Source organism: Danio rerio, chromosome 23, assembly GCF_052040795.2.
Source record: "Danio rerio strain M-AB ecotype USA chromosome 23, GRCz13ab, whole genome shotgun sequence".
NCBI classification, from domain to species: Eukaryota; Metazoa; Chordata; class Actinopteri; order Cypriniformes; family Danionidae; genus Danio; species Danio rerio.
The window spans coordinates 32,359,539-32,384,128 of NC_141043.1; the positions used below are offsets into that span (position 1 = coordinate 32,359,539).

At 35.2% G+C, this 24,590-nt stretch overlaps 3 protein-coding genes and 2 long non-coding RNA genes across 18 annotated transcripts in view; 3 read left to right on the forward strand and 2 right to left on the reverse strand.

Moving 5' to 3' along the window:
- The window catches only part of ciroz (ciliated left-right organizer protein containing ZP-N domains), a 37,154-nt gene extending 31,587 nt beyond the window's left edge, over positions 1-5,567 (reverse strand). For 5 of the 9 annotated variants that reach the window (XM_087304997.1, XM_087304999.1, XM_087304995.1 and 2 more), the window contains 7 exon segments: positions 5,507-5,567; positions 3,580-3,659; positions 3,395-3,496; positions 2,122-2,246; positions 1,872-2,015; positions 1,752-1,790; positions 1,531-1,668 (listed from right to left, as the gene is read on the reverse strand). In XM_087304997.1, the coding sequence (XP_087161123.1) occupies positions 1,531-1,668; positions 1,752-1,790; positions 1,872-2,015; positions 2,122-2,246; positions 3,395-3,496; positions 3,580-3,607 (576 nt within the window). In that variant the 5' untranslated portion in view covers positions 3,608-3,659; positions 5,507-5,567. 9 annotated transcript variants of the gene reach the window in all.
- A 13-nt stretch (positions 5,568-5,580) lies between these two features.
- On the forward strand, positions 5,581-10,322 carry tardbpa (TAR DNA binding protein a). 6 transcript variants are annotated; one of them, XM_087305347.1, is made up of 8 exons: positions 5,581-6,248; positions 6,376-6,539; positions 7,423-7,563; positions 7,726-7,911; positions 7,990-8,074; positions 8,867-9,013; positions 9,269-9,538; positions 9,765-10,322. In XM_087305347.1, exons 1-6 carry the CDS (start codon positions 6,008-6,010, stop codon positions 8,959-8,961), a joined length of 912 nt encoding a protein of 303 aa, XP_087161473.1. In that variant the 5' UTR covers positions 5,581-6,007; the 3' UTR covers positions 8,962-9,013; positions 9,269-9,538; positions 9,765-10,322.
- A 2,497-nt stretch (positions 10,323-12,819) lies between these two features.
- On the forward strand, positions 12,820-14,320 carry LOC147838237 (uncharacterized). The gene is made up of 2 exons (XR_015523733.1): positions 12,820-12,875; positions 13,298-14,320. It is a non-coding gene; the product is annotated as an uncharacterized LOC147838237 (long non-coding RNA).
- Positions 14,321-14,923: 603 nt separating this feature from the next.
- Positions 14,924-24,467, forward strand: LOC141380512 (uncharacterized). The gene is made up of 5 exons (XR_015523734.1): positions 14,924-15,043; positions 16,627-16,812; positions 21,917-22,045; positions 22,323-23,497; positions 23,669-24,467. It is a non-coding gene; the product is annotated as an uncharacterized LOC141380512 (long non-coding RNA).
- sst6.2 (somatostatin 6.2) lies at positions 21,643-22,827 on the reverse strand. The gene is given in 3 exon segments (NM_001128784.2): positions 21,643-22,107; positions 22,291-22,460; positions 22,761-22,827. Coding segments are annotated over 2 exon segments (339 nt in total). The 5' UTR covers positions 22,441-22,460; positions 22,761-22,827; the 3' UTR covers positions 21,643-21,918.
- Positions 24,468-24,590: the final 123 nt, after the last annotated feature.

Here is a 24,590-nt window from a genome sequence, read left to right on the forward strand (position 1 = left end):
GATTTCTTTGTGTCTGTGGACACATGAATAAAGTCATAATTGTCTTTAACCAATTAGTTTTATTTACATAATTTGAGTTTAGAAACTGCAGAGATGTTAAAATGATCGTAACGATATAATAATAATAATGACTGAAATGGGAAACCATATTTGTGAAATTCAATAGGTGGCGACCATATATGGTTTGCCTAAATCGTGTGTCCTAGATTGTGTGTGCCTAAAACGTGTGTGCTGCGGGCCTGCAGCTGGATATATCTCAGCTAGCTAGGTAACATTATAACTACATAGCACTTTGACTTAGTTAACAAGTATAGGTGACTTTTTGCTAGTTGACAAGCAGGAAAAGGAATAAGATGAAAAATACCCAACTATAACGATCTGCAAAACAATTTGCCTGGAACATGTTAAATGTTATTATTATTATTATTGTTGTTATTATAATTATTTCCTTTATTTAGCCAGGAGATCACATTGAAACAGTAGTGTCTCTTCTTCCAGTGAGACCTGGTCCAGACGGCAGGCAGCCATTTTGTTTCACACAAAAAACAAAACCAAAAAAAATTACAAAATCACCATTTGTAAAAAAAAAAAAAAAAAAAAAAAAAAGGTCAGATCATAAAAAACAATTACAAGTATCCTTTAAGACGTTGCACAGAAGATGTTTAAAAGTACTCGGAGTCATAAGTGTGTCAAGATTAAGCTGATTTTGTAGGTCATTCCAAGCCCAAGGAGCATAAAAAGAAAAAGCACGTTTGCCAAGTTCTGCCAATACCCTTGGGACTGTTAACTGAATACAGGAACCAAATCTAGTGTGTTGGTTATTTATGTGAAGTGTTAACAGGATGTTAAATGTTAAAATTGCAAACAAAAATCCCTGATATACCATGATTGGGGCAAATAAAATAAATAAACGAAATAAAATGCATAGACAAACATTTTAAAATTCAATTATTTTCCAGAAATTCCAAGACCCATGGAAACCTTTAAATAATTTTAGTTCAAGCAGGGTCATAAAACAAAGAATTGATGAAACCTTAGAAATTAGAGAAAGTTGATTAAACATGACAGTTAAGGATTTCTGAAGGATCATGTGACACCCATCTGAAGGACAGTCATGACTCGAGTAAAAATACTGAACATTAAGCATTGCCATAACAGAATATATTTGCATTTTAAAATATATTTATATAAAAACAGTTACTTTAATTATAATAATAGTTTACTGTATTTTTAAAAAATCAAATAAATTAAAATTTGGTGGGCATTCAAGACCCTAAATGTTTGTGTATATAGTTAAATACAAATTTAAAAATGAATAATACTGACAATAATAATAATAATTTGATTATATGTTTTTAAATCACATTTAAATCTTTAACAAACTGATTAAACAGCAATAACTGATTAACTGCTTTCTAAAAACGATGACGCACAGTTAAGATGCAATTTTTAGAAGATGCCATCACAGATATAACACACAAAACAAATTAAAGGAAAATGTATTTTCAATTACCTATGATGAACTCATACCTGCACAGGACTTAAGATGGTGTCCCTCCTCCCTTGAACTGTAATGTTCGGTTTGTGCATTTCAACATTTACTTGAATAAGACTGGAATCCTCCAACGCCACCACCAGACTCCCTCTCAAGGCAAGAGACCAGTCGAGCTGAGTGGAAAAAAATCACATCAGAATCATTACATCAAATGAATTCATCGACCTCTTATAATGACACATTTATTTAAATTTACCTCATTATTCCAATTATCCACAGGGATCTCTCTGGTAACCTTACACACAAAAAAGAACAAAAATTTAAAAAAGAGAGATCAAGACAGCAAGAAGATAATCATTAAATCAGTTATTCTTACCTGAATGGAGTCTGAATCACATTGGATGTACTCTCTATTAGGAGGCGCTAACACTGCTGGACACTTCATCATAAACTTCTGAGTTCTGCCTCCAAAACGACTAACTCTCTTCAACAGGTTCAGCACAATCACGTAATTTCCGTGCTGTAAAATCACAACAAAATGCTATTGTGTGAAAAAAGGACAGTTTTTACCAGCAAAATTCTGTGAAGTGCATGTGTTACAGTGATAAACAAAGACTTTTTCTGACCTCTAACTGGACAAAGCATCCGCTGTACATGACTCTGAAGACATAGTTTTTGTCCAGATCTCTGTGCAGTGCAAATCCACATGACGAAAGCTGATGGTTTAGATTCTCCATGGACACCAAACCCACTAGACAAAGCGAGCGATTTAGAAACAATGTTGAAAACTTACACGCATACAGTAAAATCAATTGAAAATTTAACAAATTTGGTAGTTATTTTTCATTGTTGTTAAAAATGCTGGTCAGTCATACATTTAACATTGTCCTGTGTTACTGTGTGATATAACCTAAATCAGTAATTGAATAACTAGTCTATAAAATTTATTAAATTTAGTTCATATTTAAGATTTGTTTTATTAATTAGATTAATATAAATGTCATAATATTGTGAGTTAATATCTTGTTTAAAACCATGCAATAATATTACTGTCTTTTATTTATTTATTCTTTTTGTTTAATGTTTTTTTTTTGTCCTAAAGCCATTTTTTTGTCAAAGCAACCGAATTAAGCCATACAAAGCCTTATAATTTCTTAAAATAGTGATTAAAATCTAATTTTAATAGAAGTTGTCTGTGCATCGTGTTTACTAAAATGTACACCGATTAAAAAGAATGTTTCTGTGATTAAATAAATAATACATAGACAAAATTAGATAAATAATACATAGAAATAATTAAGTTAGTTTAGGCAAAAAGTATATATATCATTTAAATATCAATCCTAGATTAGTACTCAATTTAAGCTTGTAGGAAGTAAAAGCAGAACTTAGTACATTAAACTTGAAACTGCTTGTTATGTTTAAAATGATTATTTGAATAAACATTGTATCAAGTTCTACAATTAAGTGAAACCTTCATTCTGATACTAGTGTGAAAGTATTCAAACTAACTGCTAAAATAAAATGTACAAATTCTGTTTGTCAATTTTATATAACTTTAAGCAGATCTGACTGAAACCTAGTGAAATTGACTTTAAAATGTTTCTAAAAGGTCTGAAATCCCTAGTCTATTAGCATAGAGTTTTACAGAATGACAATTACAGAATTACAAAAAGTATTATAGCAGCTAATAAACAAATTCTACATTTATATAGAAGTATAATTTCAAAATTAATAATAAGTTTAAAATAAAGGGTAATTATATATATATATATATATATATATATATATATATATATATATATATATATATATATATATATATATATATATATATATATATATATACACGTTTTCTTTACATGTGCTACATTATGTAATTAAATATCCATATCTCACCTTGAATTCTTAATATTCCAGAAAGCCAAAGCCTCAATCCCTCAATTCTCAATCTATGGATCCAAAGTTCCATGTACTCAGAAAAACATTCCACATCGCCCTCTAAAAAAAAGAATATCAGCCACTTTTTCAACATGGTTTTACTCCGGTGAAAACAAAATAGCTTAACTTAGGAATTACAGTACCTGTCATGCTTGAAGACGGACTCCCCATCCAGTCTCTCTTCTGCCGCAACACATTTCCCCATATAGGCAAAATGAAGTGTCTATATGAAAAAAAAAAACCATAAACAATAATCATTTTGGCAAAAACGTACAGCTGAAAACACTAATAGAGCATAAGCATATTTGCATACATTGAAATAAGCAAAACCCTTGTCAGTGTCAGCTCCATGGCTCATTGTACATTAGTTCATGAAGACATAGTGCTGATACAAGTGTTTTATACTGCTAATAAGTCAGCTGTGTTTGAGCTTTTACATTACAAGGGAGTGTGAAGACTAGGCTGACCCACTGTCATTATGTTACAACATACAGGCCAGCAATTGTGAAAAAACCAATGGAAAAAGGAAAACCTGCACCTGCACGGCAACAAACATTTATCTTCCTGTTGTTCATTCACCGATTCATTTGCCTTCAATAATAAAATGGATTTGGCTTCTTAACTACTGTTATCTAGTGAAATGCAAGGTTTAAAACCTTTATGTAGCCCTAATTGTGATCTTTTTGTATAATATTGGTGGACTGACACTGAAAGTGATAACATTACAACAGTGATTATTTTTCCCCATAAGCCTTCTTAAGACACAAATCTTAATGAATGCCAAATTTTGTATTATAAAGTTCCATCTGCATTGAGCGTAAAAATATATAGCTGTTGAAATGAAAAATCAACATAATCTGATCTGTAGTTACTAAAAAACTGATACTACTAAAAACAAAGTAAATTAAACTACCAAAGTACATAGGCTAGTGATCAAAAAAGTTAGTATACCTTGTTGTTCAATCACTGATTATTTTGCCTTTAATGATAAAATGGATCCGACTGCTTAACAAAAGTCATCAAGTAAAGTCTAGTAACATTAAAATAGAGATTATTTTCCCCATAAGCCTACTTAATGACACAAATCTTAAAGAAGGCCAAATTATTTGGCATACAGCTTCCTCTGCATTCAGTGTAAAAACTGTAGCTATTGATATGAAAAACATAATGATGTGGATGTGCATCACTGGATTTTCTCTTCAGTTAAGACTTTCAGCAGTGAATATTAAACCAACTGAACAAAACTAAACTTAAACACTGAACTTACCCTGAACTGACAGTTTCAGTTTACTAGAATTTCTATGTTAAGCTGCTTTGACACAATCTACATAGTAAAAGCGCTATAGATGTAAAGATCAATTGAATAATCTGATCTGTTAGTTACTAAAAACGAATAGGTCAAGTAAATTAAAATAACAAAAGTGCACAGTGATCGAAAACGTGATCAAAGTTTAAATGATTGCCTTGATGACAAAACAGTAAAACAGTGAAGGCCTGAGTTTAGATTGATAAGTGTAAATAAGAAATACTTAAAATGACAAAGAATGAGTGTTTTAAGATGCATTGTGCGTTTGAAGCTGGATTAAGCAAGAAACTTAAACAAAAACATAAATTTTGTTCTGTTTTGTGGTTAAAATATGACTTCTTTGTTCGGTGATCATCATTATACTCCTTGAAGGTAAGGAATACTGAACGGTACACATTTTTACGCTCGAGAAAACAATAAAGGGTTATTACATTTTAATTTTTGATGCTATATGAACAAACATTTAACTTGGTTGCAAGGTAGTTTTGGGCCTTTGTCTTTAAAGCTATTGTTTAACAGCGCTTTTGTCTGTTCTAGGCCTGATGTAACGAACCTGTAAGGCCTGTAAGGCCGCGCGATATGAGAGGCTTTCAACCAGCTTTCAATACTCCAGTGGATTCTTTTATTTCAACATTTCTTTTAGCCACTTTAAATACAAATTACAACCCGACCGGTCTATCGTGAAAATGAATTAACACAGTAGAACCACACCAAATGACCAAGTGTACAACAAATTACGTTTTGAGACTGAAAAGTTAACGTACTACATTTCCAAACCCCTCCATGTGCTGTGGTGAGACGCTCCAAAGTGATGACGTCATTCCTTCAGTGACGCATCAGGGCGGCCATTTTATCAGTTTAGGGGGTCGGAGCAGAAACTGGATGCAATAGTCCACGAGCTTTCTTTGTGTAATTACTTTAAATTACTTGTTTTGTGCACATTCGGTCGATAATCAGGTACAATCGATGAGGTGATATTTGCTTAGCGTATTTTCTGGCGGGAAAGGGTGCGTCGCGACATCCCATTCATTTCTAGCGTGCGCGCGGTTAGCAACTAGCTTAGCTCAGCTAATGGCACCCCGCGTTATCTAACAGTCGCACGTAAACAATAGCCACAACTCGTGTAGTCAACTAATTGGTTGCCAAGTGTGTTTATTAAGTCGTTTTGGTGTACTAATTTCTGTTTCGGCTCCGTTTGTTGCCTTAGTGCTGAATTATTGATCGAGTTGGAAACAGTTAGCACAGCTCGCGCATTCGGTGTAATCATGACGGAGTGCTATATTCGTGTGGCGGAGGATGAAAATGAGGAGCCGATGGAGATTCCGTCCGAAGAGGACGGCACCGTGCTGCTCTCCACCGTCGCCGCGCAGTTTCCCGGTGCCTGCGGCCTAAGATACCGAAGCCCCGTGTCCCAGTGCATGAGAGGGGTCCGACTAGTGGAGGGGGTTCTTCATGCACCAGAAGCAGACTGGGGCAATCTGGTGTACGTGGTTAATTATCCAAAAGGTATTGTTAGATTTGCTAGATTTTAATTGTATTGATGCAAATCAATTAATTATGGGTTATTATTATCTCAATCATAATGGGTTCGACCTGCTTATTATTGCAATCAATGAATGAATGCACTTTTCAGATAACAAGAGGAAGATGGATGAAATGGATGCCGCATCGGCGGTGAAGATCAAGAGGGGCATCCAGAAGACATCAGATTTGATTGTGCTTGGGCTGCCATGGAAAACAACAGAGCAAGACCTTAAAGATTATTTCGGCACTTTTGGAGAGGTGATCATGGTGCAGGTTAGTATAAGCAAACTTTGTTGTTGTTTTTTTTTTTTTTTTTTTTTTTTTTTTGAAAAGGTATGAAATATCACATATTATTTATATTTTTCTTTTGCCAAAATCAATTACATTGAAAAAGATAAACAAAATGGTGTGACTTTAATACTTGTAACACATTAATTGAAATCTAGAGCACAGACAATGGCCTAAAATCTAGGCCTACATCAAGATCACTACAAAGGCAAACAAAAAAAGTTCACTTGGCCATCACCTTCGAGTAGTATTGAGCATGTTTTGTTTTTGTATGTGGTGACAAGTTTTGATCAGTATCTGTTGCTCAATTTAATTTAGCAATAGTTAATGTTAATAAAAAAAGTCAACAGTATGTCAAATCAACGGTTAAAAACATGCAAAACAAAAAAAAGTAATAGGTATGTGGCTTTATAAAGTGTAACTGCTGAATATTATTGATGCAGCCACTGCAAATGGCCCTAAATGCATTCATAACAGTCACAAGCATTTTGTTGCATAATGAATGCATGGGCACAGACTCAAATGTAAGTGGCTGTGGATTAAAGGCAATTATGCTGTAAAATATCTCTTGCACAGACCAGTTGTTTTGCTCCCCCAAAACGTATTGTCAGGAGCCACAGGTATTAGATTAAAAAAATAAAAAAAATCTTCATTCTAAAATTGTCTGAATCAATAAGGACCGGTCTCAACTAACTTGTGTGCTAATGGAAAAAAAATCCTAATGAGAAAAACAACTATATTTTGAGTGACTTGAGTGCACATTATTAGCAGATCAAATTTGTAGTTGAGCTATGCCTCTAATTTAGTGATACATTTGTAATTGGTAGCTGTTACATTGACCATTACTTGTTTTGTTTTGTTTTTTTAGGTGAAAAGGGATGCCAAGAGTGGAAATTCCAAAGGATTCGGTTTTGTAAGATTTACTGACTATGAAACACAAATAAAAGTCATGTCCCAGCGGCATATGATCGATGGAAGATGGTGCGACTGCAAACTTCCCAACTCAAAGGTACGTGAGCAACACTAATGCAACAAAATAACACAAACATTTACTGTTTTGATGTACACATTACAAGTTGCATTTCAACATGATCATCTTTTAATAGTTTTATCATGCTTCTGATGTTGTAAGGATGCATGAGTAGACTCTGTTTTCTATTAAATGATCTAGTATTTCCTGGAACAGGCTGGCCCTGATGAGCCTATGAGAAGCAGGAAAGTGTTTGTGGGACGCTGCACTGAGGACATGACAGCAGATGAGCTCAGACAGTTTTTTATGCAGTACGGCGAAGTCACAGATGTATTCATCCCCAAACCCTTCCGCGCTTTTGCCTTCGTCACCTTCGCAGACGATCAGGTCAGTTTTCTGTATCTTTTGCTGTCTTAATTTTGCAATGTTCTCTTCCTATATTAACGCATGCTTGTTTTCCTCCAGGTTGCCCAGTCTCTGTGCGGCGAGGACCTGATCATTAAAGGAACCAGCGTGCACATCTCCAATGCTGAGCCTAAGCACAATAATAGTAGGCAAATGATGGATCGTGGGCGTTTTGGGGGGTATGGGGGGCAGGGCTTTGGCAGTAGTCGCAGTCCAAACAGCAATGTTAATTTTGGGGCCCTAAACCTGAATCCAGCTATGATGGCAGCCGCTCAGGCAGCACTTCAGAGTAGTTGGGGTATGATGGGGATGCTTGCTAATCAGCAAAACCAGACACCCGCCTCTGGCACCAACCCTAGTGGGCAGAGTGGTAGTAGAGATCAGACCCAAAATTACAGCGCAAGCAGCAATAACTACAACGCTGGCAGCTCAGCTGCTCTGGGGTGGGGGGCGGGTACCAATTCGGCTGCAGCTGGTGGGTTCAATTCCAGTTTTGGATCTAGCATGGAGACAAAGTCCAGTTGGGGAATGTAGGGAGAGATTTGATTTGGGGCTTGAAAGTATCCTAATATGTAGATTATATGGTAAGTATTTTGAGAGAAAAAAGTTTAGTCATATTATTTCCCTTAAATATTTGCCTTTTGATTTTGTAAAACTGAATGTTCTTCATATACAAAGTGATTGCTCTTTAAGGTTAATTGATAGTTAGTTGTGGAATGAACACTTTTCAGTTTTCATTATTGATAATTTATTTTGTATGAGGCATTATTTCAGTATGCCCACATATTAGAGTATCTCTTAGCATTTCAGGGCCCTCTCAACATACAGTACATTTAAAGATGTTCCATGTGGAAAGCCATTTGAGTTGTGTTCTCTGCAGTTTTTTTTGTACCTCAAAAGTTTTTTATGGTCAAGCCTTCATACATCTCTTCTACAGTTCATCACCTCTTTTCCAATTTCCCGGGAAGAAGCCCCTCGTTGGCCGCAATGTTCGAGCGATCTCAGTATCAGTTCCCTTCTTCCCATGTGTAAATGCTTTGTCATCAAAGAGCACAGCTTCACTCTGCATATACTGTGTTAGACGGTGGGTGTTGTCTTTTTTTTCCCTTTTTTCATGGATGAAATCTGTCCGCTTTTTTAAGAGCTGAGTGATTTGGTGATGGATTGTTGGTGCGCCACGAGTGAAAGACTGAATGAGCGAACGCGTTGAGAGAGAGAGAGCGAGCGAGAGAGAGAGAACTTGAACGAACGCAAGTGTGAAATGCTGAAAAGTGACTGTGAGAAGAACCTGTGTGAGCGAGTGTGACTTAAAGCAGCGAATGTTTTTGTTTTTCTGTAGGACTATCTGAAGGACATTTTTTCCATTCTTCCACCCCTCTCGTCCTGTCTACCTTTCCTCCCTTTCTTATATTGCAATCATAATTAAAAAAAAAAAAAAGATGTAGTGAAATGTTTGTGATCTATTAAGTATTTGTTCTTGCTTAATATTTGATGTGAATGCTGTGTATGGTGTGTGTGTGTTCTATCTCGCTGTTACTAAACTCATGTGTGAACGTGATGTGATGCTGCCTGTGGGCGGGGCTTCTGGGAGTTGGCAGTGTGAATGAAGGCAAGTGTGAGCTCTGAGTGGCTTAACTGAGATGATGTTATTGATGATGATGAAAGTGAAGAATGCTACCAGAGGAGGTTGCTTTTGTTGTGTTTTGAGTGCTTTTTATGTTTTGTGATTCTTCTAAGGGAACTCGAATAAAAAATTGACTAGTTATTTTGATAGTGGCTTATTTGCTTCAAGACATGAATTAAATTGCAAACACTTATTTAATTCGCATGTATAGGGACGTTGGACTCGGCTGGCCCAGGTTTACCTCAGAACCCTGAGTGAAGTCAATAATGGAAGAGCTGAAGACTGAAGTTCACACAGTCCATCTGTGGAGACTGCTGCTGTATGCCTTTAACCTGAAAAGGGACTACATCACTTCACTAACCAGATTTCCCAGGAATCCTTTTTGAAATTACAACGGACAATTCCCAATTGGCCGGAGTGCATGACTAAAGACAGTACAAGGCAATCTAAAAGCAGAACGACCAGTTGGTTTACGGATCAGTCCCCATCACAAATGACTTCATGTCCATGCCCGTGTGTATTTCCAGCTCTGTTTTAGGCAAGATGTCAATGCAATCATTGATCTTGCTTTTTAAGTCTTTCTTTCTTTCTTCTTTTGTTTGATTGCTTGTGTATGATCTGTCTTCACTGTAAATACAGTTTACCGCAAGTTGAAAAGGCCTATTTTTCATACAGTGTCCTGTTGTGGGTGGGGTTTGTGTTGTCATTGATTTGAGTCACTGGCAGGATATTCATTTTTCAAAGTACTTAATAAACATGCACAGAGGAATTGCATCTGTTTTTTTGTTTAATTGTTAACATTAGTCTTCTACAATTTAACAATACTAGTACAACATAAAGATACTACTCTCGTGTGGGAAATCACAGTAATGGTAGAACTGCAGGTTTCACTGCATTAGGAGATTAATGGCTAATTAAATCTTTCAATGATAACTTAAGATATTGTCCTAGTTTATACAACAGCTAAGGTTTTTTTTTAAACCTGCAGTGTAAGTGTTTTTTTTTTCACAGCACTTTTATAAATTCTGTCGTAAATATGTATCATGAGCTATACAATTTAATAAAAGCCATTTTTCAATGGAATTGATATGCTTGGCCAATTAACTTTGAGTTGTGGTTACAGGTAGGTCCTATGAAAACATGATTTGTTTAACTTGTTTACACCTCCCAAAAAATTTGTACTTTATAAGTTATCTGAAGTGTGACAATTTATTTAAAACTTTTAATTCTGCTAACATGGTCAAAGTCAGGAAAAGTGGGACATCAGTTAATTGTAAAAATTAAGCTCTTTGGTGATTCAAAAAGAAAAAGGCTTAATGTCAGAAACTTGTTTTATATTAAATAGAATTAGAATGCTGCAGGCAGAACAATTGGAAAATATCCAATAAGAATTTACTTATCAATTGAGTATAAAAATAATTAAAGTTAGTTGACAAGTTCTGTTTCTGCTTTGTCTCAAACCAATTAGAACATCTGGATCAATACTAATCTTAGCAATCCACTAGTGTTGGTTTGTTAATTTAAGTTGTCCCCTAAAAAAGTAGGCAGGTAATTGTTTCTTGTTGTGCAGTTTGATGATCTATCCACTTTAAAAAAGTAAATTTTACAATAATTACGTTAACTTCATTGATTTGTTTCTGGGCAGCGAAGTAATTGTGTGGAGCTCAACATTTTTTTTACTGTACATTTGTACAATATCTTAAGCAATTCTATTAAAGGTTCAAACTTTTAAGGAAGAATGTGTGCAATCAAAACTAATGGCACAGCAAACACAAAGGGACAGTTCATCCAAAAAAATTAAATTAACCACAACCTTCATCACCACTCAATTCACAATACCTGTAACGATTGACTTCCATAGTAAAACAAATACTATGGAAGTCAATGGTTACAGGTTGCAGCTTTCTACAAAATACCACATTTTGTGTTAACAGGAAAAACAAACATGACTGGAACAAGAGGAGGATGAACATGATGACAGAATTTATATTTTTGATTGAACTATCTCTTAAATTAGAAAAAACGTCAGGTCACCAAGCGGGTAAGTCCTGTATGCTTCTGAAATTGTTTGATTTTTTACTGTAATGTAATAAACGTGCACCTTTTGTAAAGTTGATTTAGAACGATAATTATTGTGAAGAGTGCTTTATGGATCAACTTGAACGTCACACAACAAAACATTTTTTTGCTTAAGTGCTTTTTCATTCTAAGCAAATAATTGGTGCTGAATTATAAAGTTAGTGAATTATATATGCATTGCCCCCTCAGAAAGAGTTTGTGCCCCCCCCCCCCCCCCTAGTTTTTATAAAGGATTGTTCACTAAAACTGAAAATTCTTCCAACGTTCAGAACACACATTTAAATATTTTAATATGACATAGCACTTGAATTATGATAATGGCTATATCATGATGAACAGTGCTTTATAATAACAATAATGATTCCTTACATTTCTATAGCGCTTTTCTTGGCACTCAAAGCGCTTTACACATAGGGGGAATCTTCTCATCTTTTTCATTTTTTTTTAATGCAAGAAAGAACATTACAAAGATATAATATGAACAAAGAGGGTTACATTAATAGAATTCCAGCATATTAAACAAGTTTAAATGATTTACACTAAGAAAACTTTTTAAATGCAATGTAATTGTTAGAGTCTTTTAAAGAATTCACATAAATTTCAAAGTCCTTTCTGAAAATAAAAAAGTAAGGGTGTTTCTTTGAAAATGTACATTTATGGATGTAAAATTTAATAAATAAACAATAAATTTACAATGAGAAGGATCTACACAGAGAATAACCAAAGAATACAATGTTTGGGGAAATACAGAAGTTTGGAAATAAGAATTTTTTAATGAAATTGGAAAAGTCAACCGAAAACACTTTCCCAAAATAAATGGTTTAGAGTTTCATCATATTGAGTACAAAATTAGCATTTAGGGGAAATATTGTAATTAAATTTAGCTAGTTTGCTATTTATTGGGTAACAATCTCCTCATCTACCACCAGTGTAGCATCCACCTGGATGAAGTGACAGCAGCCATTTTCCACCAGACCGCACACCACAGAAGAGAGAGAAGAGAGAAGAAAGAGTAATGAAGCCAATTATGATATATGGATGGTTAAGATGCCATGATGGACAGAGGCCAGTGGGTAAATTTGGCCAGGATGCCGGGGTTAAACCCGTACTCTTTTTCGAAAGACATTCTGGGATTTTAGGGTATATGCTGAAGCATGCTAATAGGACTCTTAATTTGCCAGTAACCTGGGTTAAGCGCTTCCGGCGAACTGTATGCCAAAGGAAAAATCTGCACGTTTTTAAGGTCTGTTTTTCTTTTTAAAATCAGCGATCTCCACTGGCTGAGTGATATCCGATATGAAGTGGATCTCAGATTGTACTAGAAGCACTGCATTAAATTACATTTTCCCCGCCATATTTTACCCCAGTATATTCAATGAAGCGTCTGCCGATTCTGACGGGTGAGTGCGAGTAAAAGGCCTTTTGTCTCGTTTTACGCTTGAACAACTAAATGAATGCCAAAGTTTATTTAACTGAATGTATTTTAATTACATTACAACATGAATGCTGTTGACCGGAAGTTTATAAGTATATGGGAACAACAGTAGCTCGGCATATACCCAATTATATTCATCTGTCTCCATATTCTACTGCATCCCAGAATATTACACAGCACCAAAAATGTTTAAAAAAAATATATATATATATATATATTGAATATGGCAGACGGCAACTCGCCGTGACGCAGATTCCCGAGTCTGTGTAAGTTACTCCAATCAGGTGAGCCCTCTTCAGCGCTCGCCATGACAACGAGATAGCAGTGACGTGCCTTGTAAAAATTTGCATCTGCATTCCTATAAAGCTCGTGTGCTCTCTGTCAGCATTGTCAGTTCGCCCGGTGTTGCTGTTTGTACTTGACCAAGGTGAGTTCAATACCGACGGTACGAGTGGAGCCACGCCAATCTCACGAAGTCCGCTTCGTGAAGCTTCACTCGGGCCCGTCTGTGCTGTAGTTCCTTGTGGTTTACGTACATAAACGTTAGATCGCAAGGAATATTACGTGTTTGTTGCTCGAAATGTGCCGCCGAGCAACATCCAGTGAATACTGGCACGGCCTGGCGCCCGGTCTTCTCGTGCACTCCCTGGGGCGAGGCGGCCTTTGAGCCCTAGGCAGGGAACAAACAACCCCCGAGGACCCTCAGGGAAACACGGGGGGCCGGTAGTGGGACCTCGCTGCGAGGGTTATGGTGGGTGGGAGTAGCGAGGCCCACTCATCGTCTATTTTAAACTATAGTTTCAAACTTTAGTTTACTATAGTTTGAAATAGACACCATGGTAACTGTTATGATTTAACTTTATGCAAAGAGCCTAAAATGACCAAGAGCAACAGCCCCGGATTCCGCCATTTTGAAGTGAAAGCGATCGGCCGTCCATTGGATCTTATTGCTGTCGCGATGGAAAGCAGCTGCTTTGTTTTTATTTGATTTATTCAAAAAGCGCGTTATTGTTTCCCAAATTGTAGAGTGTCGCCTCTTGGTGATTCTATGCTCTTTGCTCTTTGTCTGACTGTTGTAATGTTTTGCTTTGTTTTTTAGCTAAGCTGTTGAGCAAAGAAGGACTATTGAAGAAAACAGTTGAAGACAACCATGGGTTATATTCACGAGCGCGCACGTTATAATGTTTCCGGGTTGTTTTCTGAAAGTTTGTCTTGTTTGCATGTCAAACTAAATAAACTATACTCTTTCTAAACATCTGTCTCGTGTTTTATTTGTCCTCTACAGCAATGCACTGTCATGTAAGTCTGTTGAGTGCATTTGTATGCAACATGGTTTGACAATACAGGAGTCTAACAAATAATGGTTGTTATAAATGTACCTTCATTAGTCAACATTTGGTGTAGGTAATAAAAAGTTAGTCAAGATGTTCCAAGACATAAGGGTTATGTTATGGTTGTTTCATAACTATATTTAATATTATTCTGTATGATTAAAACCAGCAAATTTGACTATATATTTAACATGTCATGAACTTACTGTTATTTTAAAATTTGCTTGATAAAATGTCCTAAGACAAGAATGGGTGTTGTTTTGGTTTTATGGCAACCTACATTAGGATTAAGGTTGACTACAGCAGGGCTACATCATAGGGAGTTTTTTAATGACCCAAATCAAGTAAAATGTCTTTTACTCAAGGACTTTTAGCATGCAAATTCAAATTTAAGTATATAAAATACAGTTTCTAACAACAAAATTTTGTCTTGTGAAAAAGACCAGTGTGTTGGTGAGAAAAAAAGTTATATCAAGGTATATATATTTATAAAAGACGTTGAACAAGTTGTCATAATATTTAGTCTTTAGATCATGTGACCGCTAGATGGCGCTTAATTAAAAGGAGCGTTCATTTCAAAGGAGCGCTACCCTGTACTAAAATGGCGGCTCTATTGACGCATTCCTTCCAATAGACAACATCAAGGTAGGCGACATCCAATGTATATTTCTATGGGAGCTAACTAGTACGTCATATCATGCTCAACTCTTATTACTCTTTTACGCTCTTTGAGAGTCTTGGCGGGATTTCAGAATGATATTTAGGCAACTATAAAGAGTACCGTCTGTGTACCATAGTTACACAATGCAGCTTTTAGCTCGCTCGTAAACATCGCTGTCTGAGCAGAAGTTTCATAATTTGCCCAGACTGTCAGATGCTCTTCATCTCATTGCAATTTAACCAATTTTCACGGTAATAACATGTGAATTTTGGTATCTTTTTTAGGTATTTTTCTGGCTACACTAATGCCTTATAATATAACTAAGTTGTTTTAAATGACATTTGTAACATTTAGCTTTTCCCTAACACTGATGTTGGTTGGATAATAGGCTACGTGAAGCGGGATAACTCGGTTAAGCTGATTTCACTATATTTATTTACCCGTTAAATGAACAGTCTGATCGTGGGTCAGCTTGCATGTGTGGGCATAATTTGACGTTTTTACCTAAAACTTTAAACATTCATAGGCCTGTTATTTGAAATAAAACGGAAATGGGGAGAATAACATGATTTAAAGCACTCGTTTGGCACTGAAGCCATGATCCGTCTGCATTAATAAGCGGTATGCATCGTTAATAAAATTCGTAATAGCGAAACTGCATATTGTTATTACTATTAAAACGTAGCCTATATTACTGCCTCAGGTCAGTAACTTAGGCAGTAATGCAAAGTAATAATAAATGTGAATAAATAGCCTAAATGAAAGAAACAAAAGACCAAAATCAGTCACCAGGTCGTGCCCCCCTATGCAGTTAAAGACTGCGCCCCCTCAGTTTTGACTTCCTGGCGCCGGGCCTGAGTGCCACCTTAAAGCCCTCGTCGGTGAGTGAGGATCACCTGTTAATGTCAAGCCCTGAATGTATGTAGGCTATTTATGTCTGTCTATGTTTCTATCTATCTCACCAATTGAATGCGCAGTCAAATATTTCTCATAACCTGCTGAGTGGAATTAGTCTGTATGATTTCAGATAATAACTCTTCATGAATTATTCTCTGCTCACGAAGTTTATCCGCAATATCCTTCACATTTTTAAACCTTTGAATGCAAGTAAATCTGTGTGCATCACAAAACAGATCATCAATCTCAGAATTCAGTTGTGGTTCATCTTGGACTAGCTTTAAGTGGACAAGTAAATATTTCCATATAGGCTAATGGCCATCCACACAGGCGTCTTGTCTTCCTCTCTGTACTCATTTTTACATCATCATGACGTTTGGCTCAAAGTCTGTTCTGAATAAAAAGCCCTCTATGGTGAACAGATGCACCAGAAACCTCGAGAATTTCATTCCTCGTTTTCATCCAAAATGGTCTGTTAGGTCTGAGGGGCTGATCAGAAGACTTGAATTGCAAATGGATCTCAATTATTTCTTACTGCATTAATAATAAGCCATTTTTCATAATTGTGACAACTCTGTGTGTGTGTGTGTGTGTGTGTGTGTGTGTGTGTGTGTGTGTGTGTGTGTGTGTGTGTGTGTGTGTGTGTGTGTTTCACCTGTGCTTCCCAAAGGGCCCAGCTCGATGTCCTCCAGGCAACAGTCTGAATTTCTCCAGCACTTCAGCTGGTTGCCTGCAGTCCAGGATGATGTTGAGAAGTTAAGTGTTCCTCTCGCAGCATCTCCGAACCCTGCATCACCGCTTTAAAGTTTAGCATGATATCATCTTGTGTCAGCCGCTTCAGAGCTGCATCATAAGGGTAAAACATCACCCACTAAAAACAAACACACACACACACACACACGCACACACACATACACACGCCTGTTAAAAAAAAAAACACAAATCCATCAACATCAAGCCATCTTACAGAGCTCACCATAAATGAACTGAACTACTTCTGTGCTCAACATAATAAAAAAACTTAAACAAGTTTGTAACAAGCGGAGAATGAGTAAACTGACTGTATTTTCATTTTGGGGTGAACTGTCCCTTTAACCCTTGTGCACTGTTCAAGTTGACCTGCTTTTCATCAGGTTTTGTTAGGTTTTTGCCACATTGACTTCTCACTATAACCACACTTTTTGACTGCAATGCCATGACAGCATGTAATGGTGGGAACCTAGCATAGAGGGAATCTACCACACAAGTTTAAATGATTCAACTTGACCAAAAAACACATTTAAGGTGAAAATAATCCAGTGAGTAAACTAGACAGAGTGACATGCTGCTAGGCATTTGGTGTGAATCCAACATTAGACATGTCATCAAGCTAATGTGTATTTTAAATTTGCAGTATGCACTATGTGTCTCCACTGTTGGCTGTTATATAATAAAAGTTAATCCAAATGTACTGTGTAGAGCTGCATGATATAGGAAAAATTGAACATCGCAATGCTATTATTCTTCAAGGAATATTCATGAACAAAACATTATTCTACAGATGACATGAATTTGAAAAAAAAATAGTTCTATTTGAAAAGAACTAATAGTTTTAGACGAAATGGGATGATTCTGTGGAGAAGTGCATCTGCATATAATATAATAAACTATCTACAAGCATAGATCAATACAATGAAATGAAAAAACAAACAAAAAAACATACAATTGAAATATTGGTTTATCGTTTTCTGAGTCTAAGAGTATTCAGGTACAGTAATTCAATAATAAAAACAATTCAATACAATTCAGTATAATTTCTTATGCTTAAATGTTTTAAAATAATTATACACTCACAGGCCTCAAAATCACAAATGAAAAACTGTCATCAAGGCATAACATTGCATATCCTGTGATGTGACTTTTGCAAAAAATCACATTGCGATATTGATGCTGTAACATATTATGCAGCCCTAGTACTGTGTATGTCTAAATACCTATTATTTCACATTTCTTTGGTGTTTACACAGAAAGGATAATCGTGGCATAAAAACTAATTCTTTGAAGCATGTTTTGAGGCTAAAGCATGTAAAATGGAAAATACAAAAAAGAATAATAAATTTGAAAGAATCCGAAAACTAAAAAAGTGCTTCTGCAAAACAAATTGAATCTGACTGAAATATTATTTAACACATCTAATAAAAATGATAAAAACACAATATAATTACTACAATCTAAAAAACTATATAAAAGGCAAACACATTTGAAAAAGAAAATATAAAAAGTAAATCAATTAGTTTTCATTCACCAAAATAAAAGAAACAAACATTACAAACACCTCAAAAGCTGTATGCATTAATAAATTTGACAAAACCAATAAGGAAAAACTAAAAGATCAGCTAAATGAAAATGAAAAAGGAAAATCCATTAAACTGAATTCCAAATTTACATGAAGAACCAGTGTTTATTACTTCCAATAAATTGTGTTTCCTTTAAGTCAATGAACTAAAATTGAAAGCGGACAAACAACACAGTATTACAATATTAATCAAAATCAAAATGACAACATGAATTCTAAAGGTTTTGATAAAATGTGAATATATCTCAGTAAACACAGACTCTGGATCAGTGCAGAATGACCTAATGGACATGTCAGAGATTCAACATTATCTTAGAGTAAAAAAAAAAATCCATCAAGGTGACCCACAACATCACCACAACATCAATTGGGGAAAAGTTTTTTTATTTTATTTTCACACATTCAGACTTTCTGCTTAATAATATAGTTTAAGAAAAGTATTGATTGCAAATTCTAAATAGGGAAATCACATTATTAGCCAATGACTTTCAAAGTACAACATTGTTTACAGTCCAGTATATAGTGCTGTGCTGAAGTTACACATGTGATTTCAGACCCAATATTCAATGGAGCGGTAAGCAATAGCAAAGTCCCTTTTACATTCTATACTACAGTTTTTGGCAATAATCATATAGTGTTACAAATTGTCATTGTCCAAAATTGAATGAATGCGCAAAATAAAACCAACTTTACCTCAATACAACATCACTAATCCGGTACAGTTAATGTTTAATTCAACATTCCCTCCACCATCACTGTCTGGATGACGATTTTTAATGTCCAAATGCATCACGAAAACTCTTTAAAACAGTCTAAACAAACTGTAGAGTAGCAGTTTCTTGTTTATGCTAAACAATTCTATTTAAATACGAAGCTAATGTTTTTACGGGCTAAACTTTTCTCCACTCAAGCCGGGCTGCAGGTTAGTTAGCATCACCGATCATGTTGATCAAAAACACAAACAAACATACCTTTTGTAAGCTGCTTTATGGATGGGTTTCAATCCTCTGGTGTGATTTGTGGATTCAGATGTGTCCAGACTCAGTCCAAAAAGCGATTTTGGAGGTAAGTAGTGCAAAAACAATTTATTGCTGCAGTTACATGGTACGTTGCAGTTACATTACATTACATTAGTTTCTTGAACTAAGCTGTTTGGCATTTTTTATTTTGGCCGATTTAAACAATTATAAACAACATAAAACAGAAACATTTTGATGTTCTGATTTCTATTGTATGTAGAAGGACATACCCTTTTCACAATGACGTCACTTTACATTCCTCTATCGGTAACGCAGTGTATTTTAAGTTTTCGTGATAGAGACTTCTGTGTAAAATTTACAACTGAAAACATTAACATTCCACATTGTGATTTAAGTCTGTTAAAGTACTGGAGATGTGTCCAAATGTTTCTCTTTCAATACTGAACTGCTTTCTGTGTTTAAAAGTGATTGTTTACGTTATCAAGAATAGGAGATGAGATGATATATGATAAGAAATAAAATGATATGTTTGCAACCTTTTCACTTATTTATTTGGTTAATTTCCTCAATAATTGAGTTTCTTTTACTTTGATCCTGCTATTAATATAAATGTATATTATTTCTTATGTGAATGTTCCAGCATAAGTAAAATTCTTTATTACATTTCCTCATATTTATTATTTACTAATCCATAAATGTTTATTTCAGTTTCTCCATTTGAATGAATTAAGACCTTTAGATAGTGTGATCCTATCACCTACAGGGTGGTTTTAATTTAATATCTGTAAACCTTTTATCCTAATCAATAATGTTACAAATAATTTCATCATCTAATAATACTACATTTTAATCTTAGAATTAAAATGCAGTCTTCTTATTGTTAGAAAACCACCATAGTGACCATCTAACCATATCTGTAGTAAATATACAGCTGACTGGTTCTCTATGGGGAGCTCTGTTTGTTTTACCTTTATATAGGTAATTTATTCATTAATTTACATTAAATAGGCTATTTTATGACTCAAACGTTGTTTGTAGGCTCAATTGGGGTGTTTTGTCTATGTTGATTAACAGCTACACTTCTTTTCGTTCAATATTTTGATAACACATTGATGTTTTAGCTTTCTGTCTCCAAGATTGCAATGCAATTTTCTAAAATATCTAAATTGGACAATTAAAATGTGCTGTAAAAAAAGTGTAGGTTAATAACCATTTTATTTTTGACTGCAGCCGAAATAAACTGCTGGTTTTGTCTGGCCAGAGGAGAACTGCACAATGTAAAGCTGCAACTGACACAATAGAATTGTATAAAATGCAATATATGTTAATCCTAATTTGGAGTCCATTCTGGAGTCGATTCCACCCACTCCAAAATTAGGAGTCAAGAATTGGAGTCGACTCCAAAAAAACCCTGCAACCGAACACCCCTAGCCACCACAGCATGTGCTGGTTTCTTTTTTATATGCATGTAAAAATACCTAGTAAGTAGATGATTTCTTTGTTAGTCAGTTTGCAATTGCAAGTGGATTACTATAGTTCACCCAAAATGAATGTAATCTCATAATTTTCTCAGTCAAAAAATGATATTTTGAAGAATGTTAAAAAACTTTGACCATTGACTTCCATAGTAGGTAAAACAAATACTACTATACTATAATACTATATACTATACCAGAGGTTCTCAAAGTGGGGGTCGGGACCCCCCGAGGGGTCGCGGGACAATGAAGGGGGGTCGCCTGGTGATTTTCAAAAATCAATTAATTTTTATTAAACCTTAAGACTTACTGTATTTGATCAATAACCTACTGATGAGAAAAAATAGTCGTTTATAGTTACTATAAACTATATAGTTACTACGGTAGCTTATAGTTACTAGTTCTATTGGATTGCGACTTCTCGGGTAATTACATTATACTAAAGACACAGCAATACTGTTAGATGCAGCAGATTTTGTAACACCAGGTTAAACTTTCTAGCCCATTTACAGCACTGACATACATAAAAAAAACAAAGAATAGACTTGGGTCTATTGGTGTGTGTGTGCGCGTCATTGCATACAAGGTTTCTGTATTTATAACCACCACCTGAGAGAATATTGGGGGTCACGAGTCACTGGCATTCTCATTTTAGGGGTCGCGGGCTGAAAAGTTTGGGAACCCCTGTACTATACTATACAAACAGGCCACATCCATCAAAAAGAAGTTCCCTTACTTTACCATTAGGTGGTGGCCAAACTGCACGTAATAGGCCTACTCTGACCACCCTTCACAATGACGGTTGGTCAATGCTATGGTATATTAATGTGGCATGTCGATGTTATTAGTGATTTTGAAGTTATGAACTCATTTTTAAGCTATAAAGATGACATGAAGAGATTTATTACTTTTATTACATGTTTCAAACAGGATGTCAAACAGTACAAAGGGGCATGCTAAAGGCCATTGTATTATTTGGAGATAACTCAAAAAGAGGTTTCATTCAGTATAAATCATTCTGTTAAAAGTATATAAAAAAACTATATTCCAGCAGAAGCCAAAGGGATACATTCTCTTGATTTCAATACAATACATGATTAGATTGGCAAACTTTAAAGGCAGGACAGTAGATTTAAACACTCATCAGCATGTGCTCTGTCATTTTCCCAGACTCAACACGAGGAGAAGGTCTTCCAGAAGAAGAGCTTGCACGGAGACTTATCTTTAGAAGGTTTATCAGACTTCTCCCACAGTTTGCCATTCAACAATTCAGCGTCAAGATCAGCCAGTTCTTTACTGGTGAGGTTCAGCTCTGCCACATATGTTATCATCTTCAACCCATCCTCTTCCTTGGACAGTATCTAGAAGATAATATACATTTCTGTGGACTTGGGCATTGGATCACAGTTATTGATTTTTTACAGCAGTACCAGTATTAAAAGACTGCAGTACAGTTATTTTTAGCCAACAAAACAAAGAACCTAACAAATACTAACCAGCATGCATTTGATTTCTCTTTGAAATTCTTTAAATAAGAATCTCACCTCATTGGTTTGTGATTGTTTATCTTGTATAGGTAACGCCTCGCCATTCCAGATCACAAAGACCAGAGGAAACAGACTCAGCAGTACCCGCATGAGGAACATGCTTCTGTGGAAAACATCACGATTGTCCCATTTAACTCCCATTGTCATGTTTGAGAGAGGTACTGTACCTGCACAAAACAAATTGACGCAGTACGGTAAAGGAATGCCATTAGGATGTTCCCTCATTAGGTGACTAAGAGGGCAAATTAGTAGGCATTCTTATTGCATGCACATTTTTAAAATAGGTACTTGTGTAATACTAAAAGTAGCCAAAGCAAATACACCCATTGATTTCATACTTCTTTTGAAGAGTTATTTATATGATTTTAACAAAAGCAATGCCCGCCTGCTCTAAAAGACACCTTGAAGTCACCTTAACACAACCACAAACATGCATAAAGACAAAACATGCTTGATTATATACATACATCAGCTCTTAAATGAAGTGTTGGTCTGTGGGATTTGTCGGTTCAGACTGCAGCATCTCTTGTTTTTGTGAGACCTCATCTGTAGTCTGACTCCTCCCCAGTCGATGCATAATTAATTGGCAGATGGGTCAAAAGAGGGTGTTCACTTCCCGTCTGGCTTTCTATGCGCTGAATCGCCACAATGAGTCAGCATCATTCGCCTGAGACTGGCACTCAGCTCTGGAGCTCTTTCAAACAATATATTAATACGTTTAGCGCATTTCACCGACTCTCTCGACGGCTGGAGCATTTACAAACCTTTACTTGTTTCAAGCCTTTAAGAGTGTATTTCTTCTGTTAAAACACGAAAGAAGATATTTGGAAGAAAGTTGGAAACCTGTAACCATTGACTTTCATAGTGTTTGTTTTACCTACTGGAAGTCAATGGTTATGTTTTTTTTTAACATTCTTCAAAATATCTTCTTTTTGGCTGAGTAAATGATGACATAATATTCATTTTTGGTGAAATATCCACAAAAACACAAGAAGATATTTTGAAGAAAGTTGGAAACCTGTAACCCCTGACTTCCATGGTATTTTTTAAAATCTACTAGAAGTCAGTGGTTACAGGTTTTTAACATTCTTCAAAATATCTTAATTTTGGCTTAGAAAATTATGACTGTTTGTTTTGGGTGAACTATCCACAAGAAAAAGATATTTTGAAGAAAGATGGAAACCTGTAACCATTGACTTCCATAGTATTTTTTTATTTTCTAGAAGTCAGTGGTTATAGGGTTTTAACATTCTTCAAAATATATATTTTTTTCGGCTAAGAAAATAATGACATAATATTCATTTAGGGTGAACTATCCACAAAAAAGAAGAGATTTTGTAGAAAGTTGGAAACCTGTAACCATTAACTTCCATAGTCATTTTTTATCTACTAGAAGTCAGTGGTTACAGGTTTTTAAAATTCTTGAAAATATCTTCTTTTTGGCTGAGAAAATCATGACATAATATTCATATTTGTGTGAACAATCCACCAAAAGAAGATATTTTGAAGAAAGTTGGAAACCTGTAACCACTAAATTTCATAGTATTTGTTTTAAGTTCACAGTAAAATGAATATCTCGTTGTTTTCTCAGCCTTTACTTGTTTCCAGCCTTCATGAGTGTCTTTCGTCTGTTAAAACACAAAAGAAGATATTTGGAAGTTGGAAACCTGTAACCATTGACTTTCATAGTGTTTGTTTTACCTACAGGTTTTTTAACATTCTTCAAAATATCTTCTTTTCGACTGAAAAAGGATGACATAATATTCACAAAAAAATAAAAGATATTTTGACGAAAGTTGGAAAACAGTAACCATTTAATTTTTTTTTTAACTACTAGAATTCCGTGGATAAAGGTTTATTCACATTTTATTAACAAATAATCAGATGTGCTCCAATATTAGACACATTCAACACAAGACTTAAAAAACATCTGTTTAGCTGTGCCTTTACTGAATGAGCACTGTGCTACGTCTGACATATCACACTATTATGTCTTTCTTTTCTTTTCCATTCTTTTATAGCCTGTTTTAACACATTTTAATCAGTTTTTAAATCGGTTATCATTTGCTATTTTCTCATACTCGTTTCATTTATTCTTGTTTATGTAAAGCACTTTGAATTACCATTGTGTATAAAATGTGCTATATAAATAAACCTGCCTTGCATTACAATGGAGGTCAATGGTTACAGGTCTTTAACATTCTTCAAAATATCTTTTTTGTGTTCAACACAAGAAAGAAACTCATCAAGGTTTATAACTAGATGAAAGTGAGTAAATAGTGAGTACATTTGCATTT